Raw genomic sequence first — 23,160 nt, forward strand, 5'->3', positions numbered from 1 at the left:
ACCTTGAGGTGTTGGTGGAATGGGGACGCATTTGCGTGCTCTGTTCACTCAGGGTTCCGATTGAAGGCATGGCCGCATTTTCTTTTCCTTGGCTCGTCGGTGCAGGCTGGCGTCGCTGGGTGTGGAATACTGGGTGCTGAGAGACATGGTTGCTGGTGAACGAGATGGTCCAGGACGAGCGCGGCTGAATGCACAGGCTGCGCGCTGGGGCCTGTTTTCCCCCGCACGCGGATTTCGTGTCAACCAGCCTGTTTTTCCCACGCAGGGACGCGTTGGGTGGGGGTGGGGAGGGGTGGCTGTTACGATCCAGGACGATTCCTTACGATTCCTGACGGGGTTCAAGAGCCGCTTGAAGCTAAGTACACCACACACACATATTTATTTTAGTTATTTTCCCCCTTGTGCTGTTTTACGAGTCTGTGTTGGGGCGTTCCATTTAGGATTTCATATTTTACCATGCATTCTTTTGTTACCGGCATTTCTTTCAATAAAGCCGGTATTTTTGCATTTTAATTCCGTGTCGGGTTTGAGTTGATTACCCAGGTTAGAAGACTTCCGGTGGGGGTCCGTGAAGATAAGCCCCGCTGCCCTCCACTACGCTCCTCGTGCATATAATGAAGGTCTGCCATTGGATTGAACGCCTTGGAGTTAAAGCTCGTCGGCTATCCATTTCCTTGAAGGATTTTAATCCTTAGAAACGTGACTACAGGGTGAGTCAAAAGTAGCGCCCGATTTCTGTTTATATATATATACATATATATATTTCTGTCAGTTGATTGCTTGTTTGACATTTGTATTAGTGTACAAGAAGGTATAAATAAATGAACGACATGTTTATCTAACCATTTAGACCTTACACTCCCTAGACGTTGGGCTAGTGTGCCGGCTTGTAATCCCTGGTGTTGGGCTAGTGGCTAGGGTGCCGGCTTAGGATCCTGGGTTCGAATCCCGGTCGATTGCTGAATTAACGCCAGGGGGGTTGACTCAGCCTGTCATCCTTCCGAGGTCGGCAAATTGAGTACCAGTTCACTGGTAATTCCCTGTTTGTCGTTAAAGGCGGCACAAAAGGTTGGCGTCAGGAAGGGCATCCGGCCGTAAAACATTGCTTCAAAAAGGGGACCGAAAAACAACAACAACCACGGTCCCCGAAAAAGGCCAACCCCCGCTTTGCAGGGAAAAATGGCCTCTAAAGGTGTTTTTTTTGTTTTTTTTTAACTCCCTAGACGCTTACTTATAACGCTCCTTATAATGCTTAAGACTCCTTATAACGCTCCCCAGACCTTACACCTCCAGATTTATTTCTTTGGGGGCTCATGAAAGACCTTGTTTATCGTGAAAAGCCTCGTACCATTCAGGAATTGAAGGCTCAAATCACTGCAAAGTTTGAGGAAATTGATATCGAACTCTGGAAAAGCATGTGTGCCTCTCTGTGCATCGATCACGAGGTAGGGCACTTTGAAAATTGCAAGTAAAACAGCTTGGTACACTTCCGTAATAATTTTCCCCCAAATAAATGGTTAGATAAACATGTCATTCATTTATTTATACCTTCTTGTACACTGTAATACAAATGGCAAACAAACAATCAACTGACAGAAATATATATATATATATATATATATATATATATATATATATATATATATATATATATATATATATATATATATATATATACATATATATATATATATATATATATATATATATATATATATATATATATATATATATATATATATATATATATATATATATATAAACAGAAAAATTCTGGCGCTACTTTTGACTCATAAATATATATATATATATATACAGTCATCCCTCGTTTATCGCGGGGGTTACGTTCCAGAACCCCCCGCGATAGGTGAAAATCCGCGAAGTAGAAACCATATATTTATTTTATTATTTTTATATATTTTAAGCGTTTAAAAACCCTCCCCATACTCTTATAAACCTTTCCCACGCTCTTATAAACCCTTTCTACACTCTTAAACACACTTTTGAGACCCATCCTTATGTATTAGAAAAATATTTGTATGTGTATATATAGCTGTACAGTATATTTGAAATTACTGTAATAGATACTGGGTAAGTATATCAATAATAGTTTTTACTGTACTGCACAGCAAAGAAGAGCATTACAGCTCTTCTGAAGGCGCCACTTCAGCAGGCGCGTCGTCAGGTGGTGCAGTATCTTCGTCGTCATCCTGAACTTCTTTTCATGCTGAAGACGTAGGCGTGTCTACTTTCTTTTTTCGGGTGAGGAACATAGTGATGGGCAGTTGCTGGCGCTGCCTTTTCTTCTGGGCGAGGAGGTTTTTATAGACTTCAATGCCTCCGTCGATTACATTTCTGAACTTCAACGAACGAATCATCTGGGGGTCCCATTCTTCAGCCCTTTCCTTAAGTTCTTTTGCCATTCTCACGAGGGTTGCGAGGCATTCCAGTGATAGGCCTTCTTCTTCTTCATCCCCTGAACCCTCTGCTTCCTCTTCTTCTTCCTCACTTGCTGACTTTGTCATCTCCGCCAGGTCTTCGTCCGTTAACGGATCTGAGTGGGTCTCGAGCAGCTCCTCAACGTCATCGGGAGTCATATCGTTGAAGCCATCTCCTCCTAGTAATTTTGCCAGCTTCACTGCCTTATCTACTGCAGAGTGGTGGACTTCGTCAGGAGAGAAACCCTTGTACACGTAATCGTGGACTACTTCTGGCCACAATTTTTTCCAGCAGGCATTCAAAGTTTCTGTCTTCATCTCCTTTATGGCCATCTGAATATTTTGCAGACACGTTGCAATGGTGTACTCACGCCAGTACGCCTTCAGCGAGAAGTTTTCGTCCGAGTCCATAGCCTCGACCAGGTGCTGCAGGGTGTTTCGCGTATAAAGGGCCTTAAATGCGCGAATGACGCCTTGATCCATGGGCTGTATCAGCGATGTGGTGTTTGGCGGTAAGAACTCTATTTGTACGCCATCATACGACAGGTCGAGCGCGTGACCTCCTGCATTATCCATGAGCAACAGCACTTTGAACTCGAGTCCTTTTTCTGCGAGATAAAGCTTGACCTCGGGAATGAAGCACTGGTGGAACCAATCCGATGTGAGGAGTTTCGTAATCCAGGACTTCTGGTTGTGCATCCAAAACACTGGCAGCAGGTTCTTATTTTTGTTTTTGAGGACCCTTGGGTTTTTGGACTTATAAATAAGACCAGGCTTTATCATAAAGCCCGCAGCATTCCCACACATTACTAAAGTCACCCGATCTTTGTGGGCCTTAAATCCAGGGGCTCTGGCTTCCTCGATCATGATGAAAGTGCGAGACGGCATCCGTTTCCAAAATAAGGCTGTCTCATCCATATTAAAAACTTGTTCAGGCTTATAACCCCCTTCCTCGATGATCGTCCTGAACGTCTCGTTCACGTACCCCTCGGCGGCGGCTTTATCAGCAGAAGCAGCTTCTCCATGCAGGACCACGCTCTTTAGCTTAAATCGTTTTTGAAATTTTTCAAACCAGCCCTTGCTGGCATTGAATTTGGTTGGTTTGGTGGGAGATGCGGTCGATGGTTCGGATTCGGGGTCGTCGTCGTCGTCGCCAGCGCCTTCAGCAAACTTGGCGTAAAGCTGCCTGGCCTTCTCACGGATAACGTTGGTATCCAGTGGGATATTCTTCTTCCTGCAGTCACTGATCCAAAGGGCCAATGCAGACTCCATCCTTACAATGGCCTTATTGCGTGAAGTTACCACCCTTTTCGCTGTCTGGTTAAAGGACACTGCTGCCGTCGCCCTTATATTCTTTTCGTCCTTCTTAATGTACCGGACCGTAGATTCATTGAGCCCGTAATGGCGGCCTACAGCCGCAAAGCTTCTCCCTTCCTTTAACATGTCGAGGAGTTTCACCTTCTCTACGATATTAAGCATCTTCCTCTGGCGCTTAGGTTCAGTGCCAGAACCCTTAGAAGACGCAGAACATTTACCCGTCATCGTAGGGCTTGAAACAACTTCACAATTTTACACAAAATGCACAAAAACACAACACCGCAGGATACTGAACAGCGTGCTCTGATTGGTCGCGTCTCATCCATCTGCCAATAGTGTGCCGCGTACGAAATCATCTGGGCAAACGAGCGCAAGCAACCCAAGCTTGGTTTTCCATACGCGCGATTTGTTTGTCTACTCATTTATAATGCGTATTTTATTTCGATTTACTGTAATATTCTTTTAATATAGGTTTTAATTAATGTGATATATTTTTATTTATATTATTATTAATTTTTTAGGCTAGAAAATGCTTATTTTACCACAAAAATAATTAAAATCTAAAAAAATAAAAATACCTATAGGCCGCAGAATCCCGCGATATAATGAAAAATCCGATATATAATTTTACATATACTAGCGAGAAAAACCCGCGATGTACCGAAGCCGCGAAAAGTGAAGCGCGATATAGCGAGGGATTACTGTATATATATATATATATATATATATATATATATATATATATATATATATATATATATATATATATACACAATATATATACACAATATATATACACAAACACATACACACAGTCGTGGCCAAAAATATTGGCACACTTGCACTTTTTTTTTCAACTAATGCACCATTTCTTCCAAAAAATTGTTGAAATGAAAATATATTTTTGGTATCGACATACACTACATGACCAAAAGTATGTGGACACCTGAACATTAAACATCGCATTCCAAAATCATGGGCATTAATATGGAATTGGTCCCCCCCCCACCCCCCCCCCCCTTGCTGCTATAACAGCCTCCACTCTTTTTTTTTTTTTTTTTTTTGGAAACATAATCTAGGCTCGTGTAAGAGATAACACATTGAACATGAAAACAAACACAGACACATAAAACATGCAATGAAGGGAGCGAGAGACAAGAGGTAAGAGAGGGAAGCACACAAACACAACAGAAGAGAACAGGTGAAGCCGAGCTAGTTGTGAGGCAGGAGCACCAGCCCAGAGGGGAGAGCAGTATTCCATTGAGCTGCGGATGAAAGCCTTGTATGTAGTGAGGAGCTCAGAAGTGCCCAGAAAGGACGTCGCACAACGGAGGATGCCCAGTTGGTGACTGGCTTTGGAGGCCAGCTTGGAAATGTGGTTTTCCCAGGAAAGATCAAGGCAGATAGTGAGACCCAAAAGCTTGAGGACAGAACTTCTTCAAGAGGATTGTTCAGAAAGTAGATGGCAGGGTTGTCCAGACGGTCTTTTCGGAGAGACAAAGTGAGAGTGTGAGATATGTCAGGATTGAAAGACATGTGCCACTTGTTTGACCAGTTTGTGATATTGTCTAGGTCTGCAGAGAGTGAAGAGGCTGCTGCCTGCCAATCTGAGGGTTGGAACATGGTACAGCCGAGAGTGGAGTCATCAGCAAAGAGATAGAGAGGATTTTCCAGAGAGTCAGAGAGATAATTAATGAAGACCAGAAATAGCACAGGGCCCAAACCACTGCCTTGAGGAACTCCAGCCTGAACAGGAAGAGCAGAAGAGAGAATTGTATTCAGGGCCACACGTTGACTGCGACCAGAAAGGAAGTCTGCAAGCCATGCGTGGAGGTTTCCATGGATACCATACGAGGAGAGTTTGGTGATTAGTGTGGGCTGCCAGACCGTATCGAAGTCACGAGATATTTCAAGGGAGACAGCTCTGATTTCCTGTTTGGCATTGAGGACCTCCATCCATTGTTGAGACGGCAGAAGCAGCATGTCCAGAGTAGAATGACCTGGTCTGAATCCAAATTGATCAAGATCAAGCCATTGGAGAAGAGGAAGGATTTGATGTCGGAAGCGATGATCGATTCCATGACCTTTCTGATTATTGGGAGCAGGCTGATTGGTCTGTAGTTGCGAGGATCTGTTTTTGCACCTTTCTTGTGTAAAGCGGTAATGTTGGCTGATTTCCAAACTGATGGCAGATGACCTTCAACAAAATAGAGGGTGAAGAGAATTGAGAGAGGGTGTGAAAGAGCGGCACAGAATGATTTTAGGACCCGTGGGCTGATGCCGTCTGGTCCAGTTGCAGAATCAGTTGAGGTTTGACAGAAAGTTCTCCACCTTCTCAGGAGAGAAGGACACAGAGTCCAGGAGCAGCTAGGTAAGGTTGATACAGAGAGAGAGAGATGGGTTTGGGACACAATATTTTGAGGCAAACACAGAGTTGAGGCATTTGGCTTTGTCACGTGTGGTGTCGGCTGTGTAGCCGTTTCAGGTAAGGGAGGGGATGGAGGGGGAACAAACACCAGAAACAGATTTGACCAGACGCCACCAGGATTTGGAGGAGGGTGACAGGTTTGAGAGTGCAGTCTTGAGAGTAGAGGGATAGTGCTTCCTGGCTCTCCTGAGGGTAGACACACACTTGTTCCGAGCTTTGTGAAAGGAACTGAGATTGCCTTCTGTTGGATTTGCCTTCCAAGAGGCAAAGACAAGTTGTTTCAGGGCAACTGCCTCACCACAAGATTCAGTGTACCATGGACGGGAGGTATGACAACTGAAGACGAGATGGGATAAATCTGTGCATGAGAGAGAGTTCCTTTCATGAACTTTTCACAAACAAGAGAGAGTTGCATTTCAAGCATGAAATAGAATGACATTCTCGACGATTGTTTGCTTCCAACTTTGTTCTAACAGTTTGGGGAAGGCCCTTTCCTGTTTCAGCATGACAATGCCCCCGTGCACAAAGCGAGGTCCATACAGAAATGGTTTGTCAAGATCGGTGTGGAAGCCCCCTCCCTCAACAGTAAGGTAAAGCGATATTTAGCAGCCTTAAATCTGGAAGTGTATTTCTTCACAGGAAATGAAAATGCACTAAATGCATGCGTCATCCATATTAAACTAAATTTGGCGGGTAGTCACAATTTTCAATAACCTGTTTAAATTCTTCAAGAAATTCACTTGCTGCCCAGGTGTCAGCTCTTGCAGATTCACCACTAATGCGTCACTGTGCAGATTAGATCTCCGCTTGGAATGATAAAACCAACCTTGGCTCACCAGGAAAGTTTGCATGGAAGATCCTTCACTCTCTTGTTCTTTCATATTCTCAAATGTTTTTTGATTTCTGCATTATGATTGCTTGGCTCATTGGCATATGGCACTGGGTTTGTTCATCAATCCAATACACGAACAACTTTTGCATTTTCTCCAACATTCAACATTTAACAACATTCAACATCCAATCCAAAGCCTTGATCTTTTCTACCCCCGTTAATTCACCCCAGATCCACGTTTTTGAAATACCGACTTCTTTCCTGGAAGTCCTCGCAGTGTCCATGTGTTTTATACCTTTCCCACCCCCCCCCCCCACCCCCACTCCCTTCCCATGCCTCCTCTCCCCTCCAAACCCCCACCCTCCCACAGATCTCCCGATGTCCCTGTTCTCTGCTGTTATACTTGTGTACTTCCCTCTCTCTCCCCATCTCGTCTCCCGCTGCCTTTATTGTATGTTTTGTGTGTCAGTTTTTTTTGTGTGTGTGTGTGTGTGTGTGATTGATGTTGGCTCTTAACCCTCTGGAGTCTACAAGCCGATTCTATCAGCTTCACGCATGCGCCGAAATGTCTACAAGCCGAATTTATCGGCTTGTAGACTCCAGAGGGTTCAACGAGCCTCGATCTTGTACACACAAAAAAAAAACTGCTACATGAACGGGTTAATTTGGGAGCAGTTATCGGTCGTACCGGATTGAGTGGATGTTCTTGTCTTTCCTTTGTTCAATAAAATTGTTCTGAGGACTTATTAGCCCCCGTTGGACTTTGTCTGAAACGGGGGCTTATGGATTTGGTTTCGTCTGTCTGTCCGCAACAATATCTCAGAGACTTATGGACCAAATTTTTTTCATACTTGGCACAAAGTCAAGAGAGGATGATATACATGTGCACATCATTTTGGTTCGCAATGTGATCAAAGATGGCAGACTGGTGGCAATTTTGTTACTTAAACGTGTCCCCAACAATTTATCGGACATGCATGGTCCAATTTTCTTAAACATTGGCACAAGCACAGTACATGATGTCATACACGTGCACCTCACTTTATTTTGCGATCTGATCCAAGATGGCTGACTAGTAGACTAGCGGCTATCTTAGTTGTAATAAAATAAAATAAAACCCCGGTATTGAACACGTCCTCAACCATTTCTCGGAAATGCATTTGCCGATCTTGTTCCAACTTGTCACACAGATAACAAATGATGGCTTACATATGCATGCCATTGTCTTTCAAGATCAGATCCAAGATGGCCGACTGGTGCCCATTTTTATTTACAAATATGATCTATTAAACATTATGCTTTCGGGTTGTCCATCTGTACGGGCTAAACCTCGTTTTTCTCAGCAACCATATGTCCGATTGAGATGAAACTTTCAGGGTAGGAGTGACACCCATGCAGAATGTTTTCATGATAATTGTGATGCCATTGGTCATGTGGTTTGGCAGCCATCTTGGATAGAAAAACGAACGTTATCCAATCAACATGAAATTTCACAAATGTGATCCCCTACCCATACATATGCAGAGTGTACATTTTTTTAAGGTCATATGTCACGTGGTGTGAATGAATGAATGAATGATCGTTTTAAGGCCATTTTCCCCGCTAGAGCGGTGGTTAGCCTTGCGGGCCCCATGACAATCATGGTTCCCTGTTTGAGGCAATGTTTTTATGGCCGGATGCCCTTCCTGACACCAACCCTTAGTCGCCTCTTACGATTGCCAGGGATACGGTGTACCTATTCTAAACCGGGGTACACACCAGGATCATTCATCCCAGCAAGCTGGTACTCAATTTGCCGACCTCGGAAGGATGACAGGCTGAGTCAAACCCCCTGGCGTTAATTCAGCGATCGATCGGGATTTCATTCCCGTGGTCACGTGTCATACGTGGTGTGACAGCCATATTTGCTTGAAAGCCGATATTTAAAAAAAATCCCTTCTCTGAAACTGCTTCACCGATCGATGTGAAACCTGTCATGGCTTGTGAAAATGTGATACTTGGAAACAGCTGAAAGGATTGAAATCAAACTTGTATATTTTTAGGACGGTGAACAATGCCATCTACCCCTTGTGTGACTATGTGGAGACATATTGGCGACATTGTTCTAATGAGGACTTGTTAGTTTGAGGACTTATATCCTCATATTAGTCCTCACTTATTAGCATTGTTCTAGTTTTACTTAAACTTGTCCACAACCATTTATCGGACATGCATGAACCAATTTTGTTTAAACTTGGCACAAAGACAATACATGAGAGTAAACATATGCAAAATATTTTGTTTTGTAATCTGCCCTTTTTTTTAATTTTTGTTTTATGGCCGACTAGCAGCCTTTAACTCCATGCAGCAAAATTACTAAAACCACGGGGGTTATGGACATTTTATGTCTTTTTCTCCTTGTTCAAATTTGAATCACAGTCATTATCACTCCATGGGTCATTACCCTTGAAGCCCTTTATCACTAATAATTTCTGCTATGTAGAAATACTTTTTCTACACTATTTTTAGCACTTTGTCCACTTTAACTTGCTTGCGTATTTCCTGACATTTTGAAATAAATATGATCACTTTACACTGAGTTTACATTGCTATAATAATAATTTAATGCTCTCTAATTATATATACAATTTTGTTTTGAGGGAAGGGAATGGGGAGGTGGGGGCGATGGTTCTTGGCCATTTATCCCATCTATGGAATGGCTACAATCACCGAGCTATTGTTGTGCTATTCCTCCTTTCTTGCTTATCTATATCCATTCCCATTGGTAGTTTGCAGCCAGTAGTGGATGGCATAAATCATTCTAGGTTTGGCCATTTATTGGATCATTTGTGTCCACTGTGCCAGACAAGTTACTTATCTCAGAAGTTATTGTTTCACCTACAGCCTAATGCTGAGAGTGACAGTGTATTGGACACCAAATTGCCACACCACAGTAGTATGTTGGTAGATGCTGTAGTCATTTGAATTGCCAATGTATTGGTTCTAAGTGGAGGCAATTTGTTTTTTCCTGAAGCTGTGGTTGTATTTTTTCGTCGTTTGTTTGCCATAGATGCAATGGAACAGAACCTTGCGTTGGAGGTGCAGGAGCTCATGAGCAGTCGAGTATTGAAACTTGAGCAGGAAAACCATTACCTGAAACGAGCTGTTGCTGCTATGTCCAACACCCATGGTCCAAGTTCTGAGGATAGGGTCATTGATTCAAAAAATATAGAAAAGGTTGTTTATTTCACTGGGTTTTATATTTCGCACCCTCATTCTCAATTTGTATTTGTCATTTAATGTTTTAAATTTTGCGTATGAGGATTAATGTGGCCATTTTTTATTTATTATTTATTTGTTACACCCTCACTTACCTTGTATTCAATTGTTGACTACGTTTGCAACTTTTTTTTTTTTTTTTTCTTTTTCCTGGATGCTACTCATTGGGCTTCAGTTCATTGGATTCAATTCATTCATTCATTCATTTGAACATTCATTGAATTGGGCATTGGGTTCATTGGGATTGGGATTTCAGTAATTGGAATGATCATCTCCATCTGTGGATAAGTTGAGAGTAATAGTCAACACTTTAAGTCCTGGAAGCTTCTTGCTTTATAAACATGACAATTTTAATGCATTATATCTACTTTTTATTGCTCCAAGAATGTAACTGAAATACAGTAAAACCTTGATTTAACGGACTAATATGGGGAAGGGATGTCTGGTAATGGCCAAAGTCCATTCAATTGAATGGTTATTTTTGAATGGTAATAAACACCTTACCGTGCATAACAGACATTATTGTTAAACAGTTATACAGTATATGTATGTAATAAAACCACTCTAATATGAAATAAACAAGAAAACAAGAATGAAATAGAAATGAAACAAGTGAATCCTCTTGGATTGCGCTGAGGTTCGGGCTTGGAATTTCTAGGAGGAAGTATAATTTGTATGCAATGAAAGTACATGTAATATGGGATCGAGTAAGCTTCACCAGTGCGCGTGCGCCAATTTACGTCACGTCGGCAGCGAGAAGGCGTTCCCCAACACGAACCAATCAGGAACTGCCACGCCCACTTATATGATCTCCGAATTCCTGTGACAGGAATTAGCGTTACACTGGCTGGAAGTCAATCGCTAAAGGCGCTTCCTCAGCGCCAATCACCAGTGCGCGTGCGCGAATTTACGTCACGTCGGCAGCGAGAAGGCGTTCCCCAACACGAACCAATCAGGAACTGCCACGCCCACTTATATGATCTCCGAATTCCTGTGACAGGAATTAGCGTTACACTGGCTGGAAGTCAATCGCTAAAGGCGCTTCCTCAGCGCCAATCACCAGTGCGCGTGCGCGAATTTACGTCACGTCGGCAGCGAGAAGGCGTTCCCCAACACGAACCAATCAGGAACTGCCACGCCCACTTATATGATCTCCGAATTCCTGTGACAGGAATTAGCGTTACACTGGCTGGAAGACAATCGCTAAAGGCGCTTCCTCAGCGCCAATAAGCGAACACTTTACTGTACTCACCATTTTTGGTTTCTGAAGAGAAGAGGGTTTTGCCGTGATTGATAGTCGTGACTCAATACATTTATTCTGAGTCGGAGCTAAGAGGCTGAGGAGGTGAATGCTCCCGTGACTTCTTATAAGGTTGAGGTGAAGGTGAGTCAGCAACGTTATCGAGGTTTTAATGTACATATATCTATATAACCCTATGTTAATTATTGAAGTTGAAGGTGAATCGGCACCGAAAACTTTGTCCGTTAAATCCGAAATCTATTCAATCGAGGTTTTACTGTAGTTAGATGCCAGCTAACTATTATTTTCTTTGAACATGTGATTACTTTATGTTCTCGAGACCAAATTAGGGGGCATTTTCTTTTAATGTCTGGTGTTCCCAGCAGATGGAGGTTTTTGAGATTTTGGGACTTGCTATGGGCAACAACAAAGTCGACCAAACAGATGATGGAAACACTGTTGGTGAGGACAAACAAAGATCTGCTGCAGAAGGGAATGACTCCAAGACCGTGAGTGAGGAGGATCCATCAGGTCATGGGAAACCACCAAGTGAACGGCAAGCTGGAGAGGGCCGTGAAACCCGCGAACATTGTACGAAGAGTCATCAGTTTGAGACTCAGCGTGTCAATAAGGAGAGATTTGAGAAGGCTGTGATTCATAGCGAAGAACAACGACGTGCAATATTGCTTCAGCTTCAGCAGTCTGAACGAGAATGTGATGAACTGCGTGAAAGTGCTCGTGAGCTCAAATGGAAACATGAGGAGGATAGGGCAGCTGCTGAAAGGCAGCTGGAACGCTTGAGGGCTGCACTGCGCTCTGCTGAGGCTGAGAAAGGCCGGCTTGATCAGGCACGGACAGCTGGGCAAGAGCGCTGCTGTGAGCTGCAACATCGCATTGCTGACCAAGAGCAGGAGGCAAATGTTTTCCGGAATCGTCTGGAAGAACAGAGTCGGGTATTTGTTGGGCATGCTTTATCGTTTATCTGTGTGATATTTCCCCTCCCATACCTTTTATTTGTTTCTGAACACATGACTCGTTTTTATTGCTCATCATTCCATATGCAGGAACTAGAGGAGGCTCAGCATGTACGTGGCTGCCTGGAGACCAAGCTGGAACAGGAGAGTGGAAGGACCCGTGCCATGGAGCGCGATGCTCGTCGCTTAAGACTCCAGGTCGAAGCGCGGGACACTCAACTGGAGGACGGTCGTGCCATTCAGGCTGAACTAGAGCACCGAGCTGAGGAGATGCTGCGTGAGCTTGAGCGTGAGCGTGGGTCAAGTGAGCGGCTGCGAGAGTTGGAGTCGCAATCCAGGGAGTCTGCAAGATTGGCAGCACTCGATCGAAGTTCACTCGACACTTTACGAGCGGTATGATTTAGTCATACCTGATCATTAGTCATTTAGAGTCATACAGGCTCTAAATTTTAGACCGTCAGACCTGAGGAAAGATTATCGCAGCTACATTTCTGTGATTTTTGTGATGACTGGAACAGGTGTTGTTACCTTTAATCCCTGCCAGTTTAAGTTTATCAATGAGTGCTATTGCTTAAGAATCCTTTTAGATTTTATTTTAGTTTTATAAGTCTGTGACTGTCAGGGAGGGAAGTAAAGGTACAAACTGTGTCATCCAGGACTTGGTGCGAGACAAATTGTACAACCAGGAGATGAGCAGGGAGCTGGAGGTGATAGAACAGGAGCTGCAAACACTTGGACTGGAACGAGAGAGGCTTGTGAACGGTGGTTACAGTTCAGTGGAATGGTGAGGTGTGTGTGTGTGTGTGTGTGTGTGTGTGTGTGTGTGTGTGTGTGTGTGTGTGTGTGTGTGTGTGTGTGTGTGTGTGTGTGTGTGTGTGTGTGTGTGTGTGTTTTGCCCTTAAATTTCCTTTCAAAAGGAAGAAGTGTGGATAATTGGTGTGTTGGTGACATGCAATTTTAAATGTCAGTTCAAATGGCTTTTTTTTAATATAAAAAGTTTTTGCTGTAGTAACAACTTAAGATTTGTTTTCTAACGAGCAAAACCTTTTGCCTTCATGTTTCATGGTGCTTCCTTTTTGCCTAATGGGTTTTCTTTCCTTCTTGCAAAGCAAGTCCAAGATATCGGGATCTGAGATTATGGAATTCCAGCCGGAGCCATTAATTGACCAGGAGAAGGAACAAGTTGCATTGTTGGAAAGGCACCTCGAAGAAGCACGTGTTGAAAATCTTAAGCTCGTCAAGGAAGTGGAGACTGTGAGTGCTAGCTTTTGACATCTGAGAGCCAATGTTGCAGTTGTCGTTTTGCAAATTGCATACGAATTCCTCTTCCTCTCCTCTTCAATACTATGAAGTCATTTGATTTCCCTGCATTGCAGTGTGCCGTTGCCAACATGTCTGTGTGTATCCTAGATGCGACAAGGCCATGAGGCTCTTAAGAAATCTGCAGTGGAGGATGAGACAGAAAAGCATGTTGTTGAGGAGATGGTACGAAAAGTGAAAGGCGATCACTATGGAGGAAAGCGAGAGACCTGTCAATCAGTTTGGCCTGATGGTACAGAGAGTGCAACTGATGCTATTGCTCGCATGTGGAGTACCCATGAAGCAACGTTGGAGCTTCTCAAACTAAAAGACCGACTCATTGACGTAGAGAGAAATGTGAGAAGCCAAAAATGGTATCGTGTGACAACGATAGACTATATGGTAGAGATTTAATGGATTGCCAACTGTATGTTTACTCCATAATATGCTGGTAAATTACATGTGGTGTGTGCGGATGTTGATCTTACGACCGCACGTACGTATTTGCGTGTGCAGAATGCAAGTCTGCAGGCGGAGAGCAAGGCTTTGACAGTGAGATGTCAGCAAGCGGAAAGCCAGGCTGAGAGCCTTGCGACTCGGCTCTCCTCTCACCAAGAGCAAGGCCTTGCTATGCATGCCCACAATGTCCAGCTACAGGTCCTTTGTGTGTGTCTACCCATCTGTTTAAGTTTGTACAGGGTAGCCCACAAAATAATGACTGCTTTATTTTATTTACTGGCTTTTGAGTCGTTATTTTTTTATTTACTTTACTTTACTATTTATTTATTATTATTTATTTACCTATAATTAATATTAGTATATATTTTATTTACTTTACTATTTATTTATTATTATTTATTTACTTATAATTAATATTATTATATATTTTATTTATTGTTATATATTTTTATTATATAATTTATTATTTATTTACTTTTGAGTATTTATAACTATTTATTTATTTATGTTGTACTTTGCAATCTATACCAAAATAATATTTTTGGGGAAAATAAACTTATTAAAAATGTAATATTTTTTTTAGCTTTAAAAACATTAAGAACTTCCATTCGCAAGTGTATGGGCCATAACTTATTGGGCGACCCTGTAGTAACATCATCAAAGCAAATCTATTTTTTATTTTGCACATTTGTGGTATTGTTGGGATTTCATGTGATTTGGCAGGTAGAGAATGCGACATTGAAGTCCCAGGTCCATACTCTGGCCTCTCAAGTCTTGCAACTACAGGAGTCACAAGCCTTGCTCGAAGTCGAGGCTCAGAATCAATCCTGCCGGCACCAAGAGCTGCATGAGACCCTCGACACTTTGGTGCAAGACCACGAGCGGTTGGAGGTTGTACACAGACAGCAGGCAGTTGACTACGAGACCTTGATCTCTAAGCATGCAGACCTCAAGACTTCCCACCGAAGCTTGGAGGCTCAACACAGGGAACAGCAGGACAGGTGATTGGGATTGGATGGGGTTTTGGAAGTTACTTTTCCATCTAAAACATTATTTTCTTCAATAAACATCATGGCATTTTGGGAATCCATGTCCTGACATTTTAACTTACTGTTATGTTCATGAGATACTTGAGTGGGTGTTATTGTGTGAGTCACTTAGGTAGCTGATCACTGTATTCTCAGTCATTTATATTTATTTTTGTATGTTAATTTGTTTAGATATACAGAGCTGCTGCAGCAGCAAGAGAGCCTACTTGAGCAGGAGAAGGAGCTGCAAGCAAAACGGGAGTGCCTGAAAATCGATACCAAGAGATACTCTTGCTTGGAACAAGAACACAAGTTCTTCCAGACCGAGCATGAAAGGTATAAAAAGGTTTTTGTCCAAATTCCTTTTGCTGGGCTGACAGGATGGCCGAGAGGTACGCACACTCGCCTCTAAGCTGTCCAGCCTGGGTTTGAATCCTGACCCAGACATAAAGTCCTTTCGGATTTTCACAGGCAGGGTGATTCATCAATGTGTTATTCATTCATCAATGTCCCTCAGATGGACGTTAAATTGGGAGTCTGACAGAATGGGTTGGTGGACGTTAAAGATCCCACGGTGTCCTTTGCAAAGAGTAGGCGAGTATCGCCAGCAGCGTGGCGAAATTCCAATTTCCTGCATGAACTAGGTAAATGTCAGGCCTGGCCAGCTGGTTTGTGGAAGAATTGTGCCAAGCTTGCCCCCGGCCGACCCCTCATGGTGGGATAGTAGCGGCCATTAAAGAGATAACTTGTATATTTTGCTACTTTGCAAAATTGATACCACGTACACTACCGGTCAAAAGTTTTAGAACACCTCAATTTTTCCAGTTTTTATTGAGATTTACGCAGTTTAATGTCCAGTGAATAACCTGAAATGGTACAAAGGTAAGCAGTAAACTGCTCGAGGTTTAAAAAAAAGTTTAGGTTAGCAAAAATGGGAAAATAATGTAAATTGCAGTTATATTGTAAAAAAAGGCCTTCTTCAGGGAACAAGTAATGGGTTAACAACTTTCAGCTGTTCTGCAGCAATGTAAGTAAATTAAGCCTTGAAAGTTGATGCAAACAATTCCTACAGGTGTCCCAACCTCTGCTGATTACTTGATTACAAACCCCCTGTCTGTATAAAAACAGTATTGGAACAGACTGTTATTACACCCTCCGAAGCATTATTTGGACAATATTGCACTGCAGGAAGTAGTATATTGGAAACTGGAGGAAACTCTGACAGGTAGAGGTCTGGCAGACCCAAAGCCACAAGAGAATCAGAAGACAAGTTTCTGAGAGTCAACAGCTTGCGTGATAGGCGGCTCACAGGACAACAGCTTCAAGCACAGCTTAACACTGGTCAAGGTAAGCAAGTCTCAGTTTCAACTGTGAAGAGAAGACTTCGAGCTGCAGGTTTGACAGGTCGAGGGGCAGTAAGAAAGCCATTGCTAAGATGGCAAAATAAGAAAAATAGGCTTGCCTGGGCCATGAAGCACGGCCAGTGGACTACTGAAGACTGGAAGAAGGTCTTATGGACCGATGAATCAAAATTTGAAATCTTTGGTTCATCACGCAGGGTTTTTGTACGCTGTCAAGTAGGTGAAAGGACGGTTCCTCAGTGTGTGACACCAACTGTCAAACGTGGAGGAGGAAGCGTGATGGTCTGGGGCTCTTTTGCTGGATCCAGAGTCGGCGACTTGCACAGAGTGACCCTCTACCAAAAGGGCTACCACAGCATTTTGCAGCGCCATACAATACCCTCTGGTATATGCCTAGTTGGTCAGAGGTTCATCCAACAGCAAGATAATGACCCTAAACACACCTCCAGGCTATGTCAAAACTACCTTCAAGGAAAAGAACAAGACGGTAGGCTTCAAATCATGGAATGGCCAACACAGTCTCAAGACTTAAACCCCATCGAGCTGGTTTGAGATGAACTGGACAGAAGGGTGAAAGCAAAGCAACCTACAAGTGCAACACATTTGTGGCAACTTTGCAACAGTGTTGGGAAGAACTTCCCAAACAATATTTGATTTCCATTGTAGAAAGAATGCCACGGATGTGTTCGGCGGTTATATCTGCAAAAGGTGGCTATTTTGCTGTCAAAAATTTAAATTGAATTTTGTTAAACAAAATGATTCTATGATTTCTTTTTTATCTCCAATTGTTTATTTGTTCTATGCTTAATTTCAGAGTACATTGAGACATTAAACTGTGTAAATTTCAATAAAAACTGGAAAAATTGAGGTGTTCTAAAACTTTTGACTGGTAGTGTATGTGAGGTTTATTTTTATTTTTTGGCTAATATTGGTGAGGTCTTTATAAAATCCAGGCTCATGGAATATTAACCTTCTGATGGTGTTGGCTTAGCGGTTAGGGTGCCGGCTTGGGATCCCAGGATCCTAGGTTCGAATCCCGATCGATCGCTGAATTAACGCCAGGGGGGTTGACTCAGCCTGTCATCCTTCCGAGGTCGGCAAATTGAGCACCAGCTTGCTGGGATGAATGATCACGGTGTGTACCCCGATTTGGAATAGGTACACCGTATCCCTGCGCATCGTAAGAGCGTGACCAAGGGTTGGCGTCAGGAAGGGCATCCGGCCATAAAAAAACATTGCCTCAAACAGGGAACCATGATTGTCATGGGGCCCGCAAGGCTAACCCCGCTCTAGCGGGGAAAATGGCCTTAAAACGATCATTCATTCATTCATTTTTGATGGTGGTAGGATGTTGGGGAAACAACAACGCAAACAAATCGGGTAGATGAACAAATGGGGAGGGGGGGGGGGGGGTAGGGCGAATGTCGAGGAGGGATTTTTTATTTATTTATATTAACCTGCAATTTAGAGTGGTGTGTGTGGAAAGGGTTATTTGTGGTAAAAAGATCACTGGGAGGGATGGAAGATATCAGGTGGCAGAATATTGCCATCTTGAAGACCTAAATGGAAGAGTGGATTTGTATTTACTCAGGATGACAATTCCTCATGAGTGATTGTGTTCGCAGGCTCTGTGAAGAACATGGACATCTCAAGAAGCAGCTTGTAGAGCTTGAAGAGGAACTGCATGATCAAGCAAGTGAACAACACAAGGCCCAACTTGAAAAAGCCAAATTTCAGGCAGATTATGCCAGCCTCAAGGAGGAGTACCAAGCATTTGACATCAATAATACAAAGATGGAAAACCACTGTGAGGTGAGTTCAAGAACTGATTCAGCCTGTCGGGTTTTAATTCGTTTTGTCAACCACTCCGAATACCATCTTGGACTCTGTTTATGAGAGAGCCTCCACAACTAGTCAGGTTCACTATGTTTTTTCGTTCAAAATTTTTGGAGATTAGCAAAACTATACATTTTTGGAATATTCAGAGCATGAGGAATCCAAAAATTAATGTTTACATTTGCGTAGACACCTTTGCGAAAATGACACTCAGGACAGTGATGAAGATCTATAAAAGCATATTTCTGAACGGTATAGACCTCGTAGATCCTGTTTATGGGACTTATAGTTCAATCTGATACTAACAAGGCTGCTTTCTTGCTTTATAAACCCAAACCTATAACTTCAAAGGACTTGCAATATCATGTATTATGTAATACAGTTATATCACAAATATAAAGACAATGGTTTTCAATTACCTTTGTTTGTTGCTTTTCTATAATCCTGAGCACTATTTTGAGGCCTTTATTGGATTCCTTGACCCAGAAAACATAGGATTAGCATAATTCATTAAGTTTCTAGGTTGACTAGAAGCCAAGATAGTGCAAAATATGTATTTTATGGCGGCCATTTTGAAAATCCAAAATCTGTGTCTGTGTAAATGGCAACATTGATTTTCGGATTCTCCATGCTCTGATGATTCCAAAAATGTACAGGTTTGCTAATCTCCCAACAATTTTGAACGAAATTATATTTGTTAACAAAGTGAACCTGACTAAACACGACTGCATATAAAAAGTGGAACTATGATATTCATAGTAGGTGAGCTATCGCAGGCACCTTGGCCAAATTCCTGTCCTAACCTTGGTTTAAGCATCAGACTTGGCCAGCCACTTCGTGAAGGACTTGTCCAAAAACCTCCCCTGGCCCCAATAACGTGGGAATAATTGTGGTCGGTATAGCAGCAGAAGAAGCATTCTGATCTTCATGGTATTTTCAGTAGTTGTTAGGGGGTGCATTAGATGGTTAGAGCATGTGGGCAATCTGTAAAAATGCCAGTTTCTGTGTGTGAATTATGGTACAGCTCAATTCAGTGGTGAGCAAAATGGACGTGCTAGGTAATCTACATAAAATGTGTAAGGTAAGGCATGTCTGATTTACTCGCAATGTAAGATAGTTTATAGATATAAGAAAGAATGTATGGAGACAAAAGGTCTGAAGGTGAATATAGGAAAGACGAAGGTGATGGCAAGTGGTAAAGCATGTGGTGAGGTGGAAAGAACTGGGAAGTGGCCATGTGCTGTGTGCAGGAAGGGTGTCGGAGTGAATTCCATTCAATGTACAATGTGCGCCGAGTGGGTTCATCAAAAATGTAGTGGTCTGAGAGGGTCATTAACCAGTGTGGCAGCTACATTCAAATGTAAGGTGTGCACAGAGGGAGCTGCAGATGGAGGAAATGTTGAGTTGGATCTTGGAGACGGCGTGAAGCTGGAAGGTGTGAAAACATTTTGCTACCTCTGAGACATGCTGAATGGAGAAGGTGGATCAGACTCGGCAACGGTTGCTTGAGTGAGATGTGCATGGAAGAAGTTTCGGGAACTGAGTGGCGTGCTGATGAGGAGGGGAGTGTCGTTGAAGCTGAAGGGAAAGGTGTATGCTGCATGTGTGAGAAGTGTTATGATTTATGGGAGCGAGACATGGGTAATGAACGTAGAGCAGCAACGAATGTTGGAAAGGGTGGAAATGCGAATGGTTCGGTGGATGTGCAGAGTATCGTTGAGAGAGAGGAAGACAAATGATGAATTGCGAAAGATGATGGGAATAGAGCCTGTGATTGATGCTGTGAAGAGGAACAGGTTGAGATGGTTTGGTCATGTGTTGAGGAAGGATGAAAGTGACTGGTTGAGAAGAGTGATGGAAATGAATGTAGAAGGAAGTAGAGGACGGGGAAGACCGAGAAAGACTTGGCTAAAGATGGTGGAAGAAGAAATGCGGACAAGGGGGTTAACAAGGGGAGATGCAGAAAATAGGGCAAAATGGAGAAGATTGTCATGGGGACCGCAAGGCTAACCCCCGCTCTAGCAGGGAAAATGGCCTTAAAATGCATGTTGTTGTTGTTGTAACATAGTTTATACAAGGAAGTCCTCTTTATAGGCTCATTGGACCAATGCGTGTTTTCACGTGAACATATTTTAAGAACTTGCATCGGCTTTTGGTGAACGCGTTGTCATTTTCGTGTTGACGCTTTTTCACGGGGACAATTTTTGTACACCGCTCCTTTCCTATTCCATCTCCAGGCTCCAGGTTTACTTTTATTTTGGAACATGCATGAAAGCAAGAAACTACTATGAGTTTTGTTTAACAACACGAACCCAAATTACCTCAAATTGTTCGTCGATACATATACTGCCTTTTGTAAGCATGTCCCGAAGACTCTACCTTGAGTAGCTTGGACGTAGCAATGAACACTGTAGATTGAGTGTTCTTTGTGAAATGTTTGTTCATTTGTCCGCAAATCCGCGTTCAAATGTCCGCAAATGTCCGCAATACCTGTAAGATGATGATAGTTTGAGTCATGTGACCTGGGATTCATTAACATTTTCGAATTTTCTTTTTTAGTGGTCACCACTAACTCAAACCCCTTGGACATGCAACTACTCGATGGTTTCCTCAAGATAAAGTGTGATATCTCCAAGTGAAATGTTCGTTTGTTTCCACCAGCTGCTGTCTCAGTTGAAGGGGAACCTTGAGGAGGAGAACAAACAGCTTCAGGACCAGATGCAGTCGCTCATGGTGCGAAACCAAGAATTGATGGACCAGACCATGGAAAGCAAAGACATGTACATTGAGGAGCAAAAACAATACCTGTAAGATGCTGTATTCCACGTTTTCTCTCTTGCTACATTCACTTTTTGTCACCCCTTAATTTTAGCTTCACCGTTTCTGTCGTCCTGGCATTTTACAAAGTGGAATTAGGAAAGAAGAACAGAAAGGGAAAATTGGGAAAGAAAACTTTGTGTGGCAGCTCTGATGCTTTCCACCCTGGCTGCCATTTACCTGTAACCTATAGCGCAATAACCTTTTAACCATTTCCTCCCTCGGTTCTCCAAACACCACAAGGTGACTGGCACATGATGGCCTACTCTTTTTTTTTTCTTTTCTTTTTTTCCTTTTTTTTTGTATACAAGATCGAGGTGACCATGTGAAATTTTCCATTGACCATTTCCATTGATCATTCCATTGACCGAGGTGACCATTTCACATGACCATGTGAAATACATCGTGATATTTAACATCCGTCAGCAAATGCTAGCAGATAGAATGTCTCTAACTTCTGATTTGACGGATGTATAACATCCTTAACATCTCGTTTATATAACATTACCTGTGAAGTACCAAACTGACGGTTTATTGTTGTATCAGGAATGAAACCCAGAGTAGAGAGCTCAAAGGTGATTATGTTCTCTCTGAGCTATCTTGTTAGATAGATCATGGAAAGTGGTAATCAGGAAGCACAGTTTCATGTTTGCAAGTTATATATTGGTTTAGAAAATCCGTTTATGCTTTGTCGCCTTTGCAAATACTTATGTGAAGAATACACATTTCCACTTCTGGGTGGTGTTTTGTGGTGCTAATGTATGAAGATCTCTCTCCGCCAGTGACAAACTGAATGAACTGCGATGGCAGAAGGACAGGCTGGAGGAGAAGATCATGAACCAGTACCGCTTCTTGGAGCCACTTCCCAAGAGGTGAGTGAGGCACTTCGTAAGGTTTCTCTCCATGATCCCACATGTGCATTTTTCCCCCTTTAAATACCAATGTGTCCATTTCACAGATTGAGGCCAGAAAGCTTTAGCAGGTCACATTGGTAGTTGTCAAGAGATTAATGGTGTTTGTTTGTTTTATTTTGATCCATTGATTCACCCTCTCCTCATTGTATTATACAGTGTTACAATTCAAGAAGTGTCCTTTTTTGTGTTGTTTGACTTCTATGCACTCCCGAACCGCTGGATGGAATAAGTTGAAAACTGGTGGTTGTACTCGTGATGTGCACGGAGTGTTTAGGGGTTCAGGGTGGGACATGGACACCAATTTTATCTATCTTAATACTTATAATCATGCAGCCTCACGTTGAGTATTACAATTCATTCTGGAGGAAATTAACCTGTCCATAAGGATGAGTTGTTTGCTTGTTCTTTAAATGGATTATCTTTTATTGATTAGTTTCACACAGAAAAAGTGTATTATAGCAGAGCGGAGCTCCATTATATAACAACTTGGCATGTGCGCGCGTGCTTTTACTTGTGCATGATTTTCGTTTACAACTTTTCAACTCGATTGGCACATTTGTGAATATATTTTCTTCAAAGTGAAGTTGTGAAGTTTAATGACTGACGGGGTTTAAGGTTATGTTTCTTGCTTGACTTGCATTTCTCCCCCATTTTTCTGCAGGAAAAGTAATTGGCTGGACAAGATGAAGAAACTGATGAAGACGAGAAAGGATAACTTGAAAGAGAAAGTTCGCTCACAGCTCGACCTCTCAACTCTTGGCCGCCAGGCTGCAGAGGGTCACGGGATGCAGGACAGTGGAACACTCAGCCCTCTCGATGAGGCCGGGACCTCCCAAAGTGGACACTATGGTGTGTGATATAAAATCATATGTTCACTTGGATGATTTTAATTATTATAATTGCATTAAAAATATGCATGAAGGTGAGGTGCCATATTTTGCATGACCCTCTTGTAGTTT

General features: G+C 42.6%; 1 protein-coding gene across 2 annotated transcripts in view; it reads left to right on the forward strand.

Moving 5' to 3' along the window:
* Nucleotides 1-23,160, forward strand: part of LOC137432991 (protein Daple-like) — a 115,216-nt gene that overhangs the window by 75,776 nt on the left and 16,280 nt on the right. Inside the window, exons 13-25 of one of the 2 annotated variants that reach the window (XM_078781137.1) lie at nt 10,065-10,231; nt 11,897-12,466; nt 12,578-12,880; nt 13,144-13,271; nt 13,597-13,741; nt 13,898-14,143; nt 14,303-14,443; nt 14,969-15,246; nt 15,466-15,609; nt 18,260-18,446; nt 21,132-21,277; nt 22,070-22,159; nt 22,863-23,050. In XM_078781137.1, the coding sequence (XP_078637263.1) occupies nt 10,065-10,231; nt 11,897-12,466; nt 12,578-12,880; nt 13,144-13,271; nt 13,597-13,741; nt 13,898-14,143; nt 14,303-14,443; nt 14,969-15,246; nt 15,466-15,609; nt 18,260-18,446; nt 21,132-21,277; nt 22,070-22,159; nt 22,863-23,050 (2,733 nt within the window). The remainder of the gene's footprint in view (nt 1-10,064; nt 10,232-11,896; nt 12,467-12,577; nt 12,881-13,143; nt 13,272-13,596; nt 13,742-13,897; nt 14,144-14,302; nt 14,444-14,968; nt 15,247-15,465; nt 15,610-18,259; nt 18,447-21,131; nt 21,278-22,069; nt 22,160-22,862; nt 23,051-23,160) is intronic. The other variant, XM_078781139.1, reaches the window with a different exon arrangement.

Source organism: Myxine glutinosa, chromosome 1, assembly GCF_964187855.1.
Source record: "Myxine glutinosa chromosome 1, kmMyxGlut1.1, whole genome shotgun sequence".
NCBI classification, from domain to species: Eukaryota; Metazoa; Chordata; class Myxini; order Myxiniformes; family Myxinidae; genus Myxine; species Myxine glutinosa.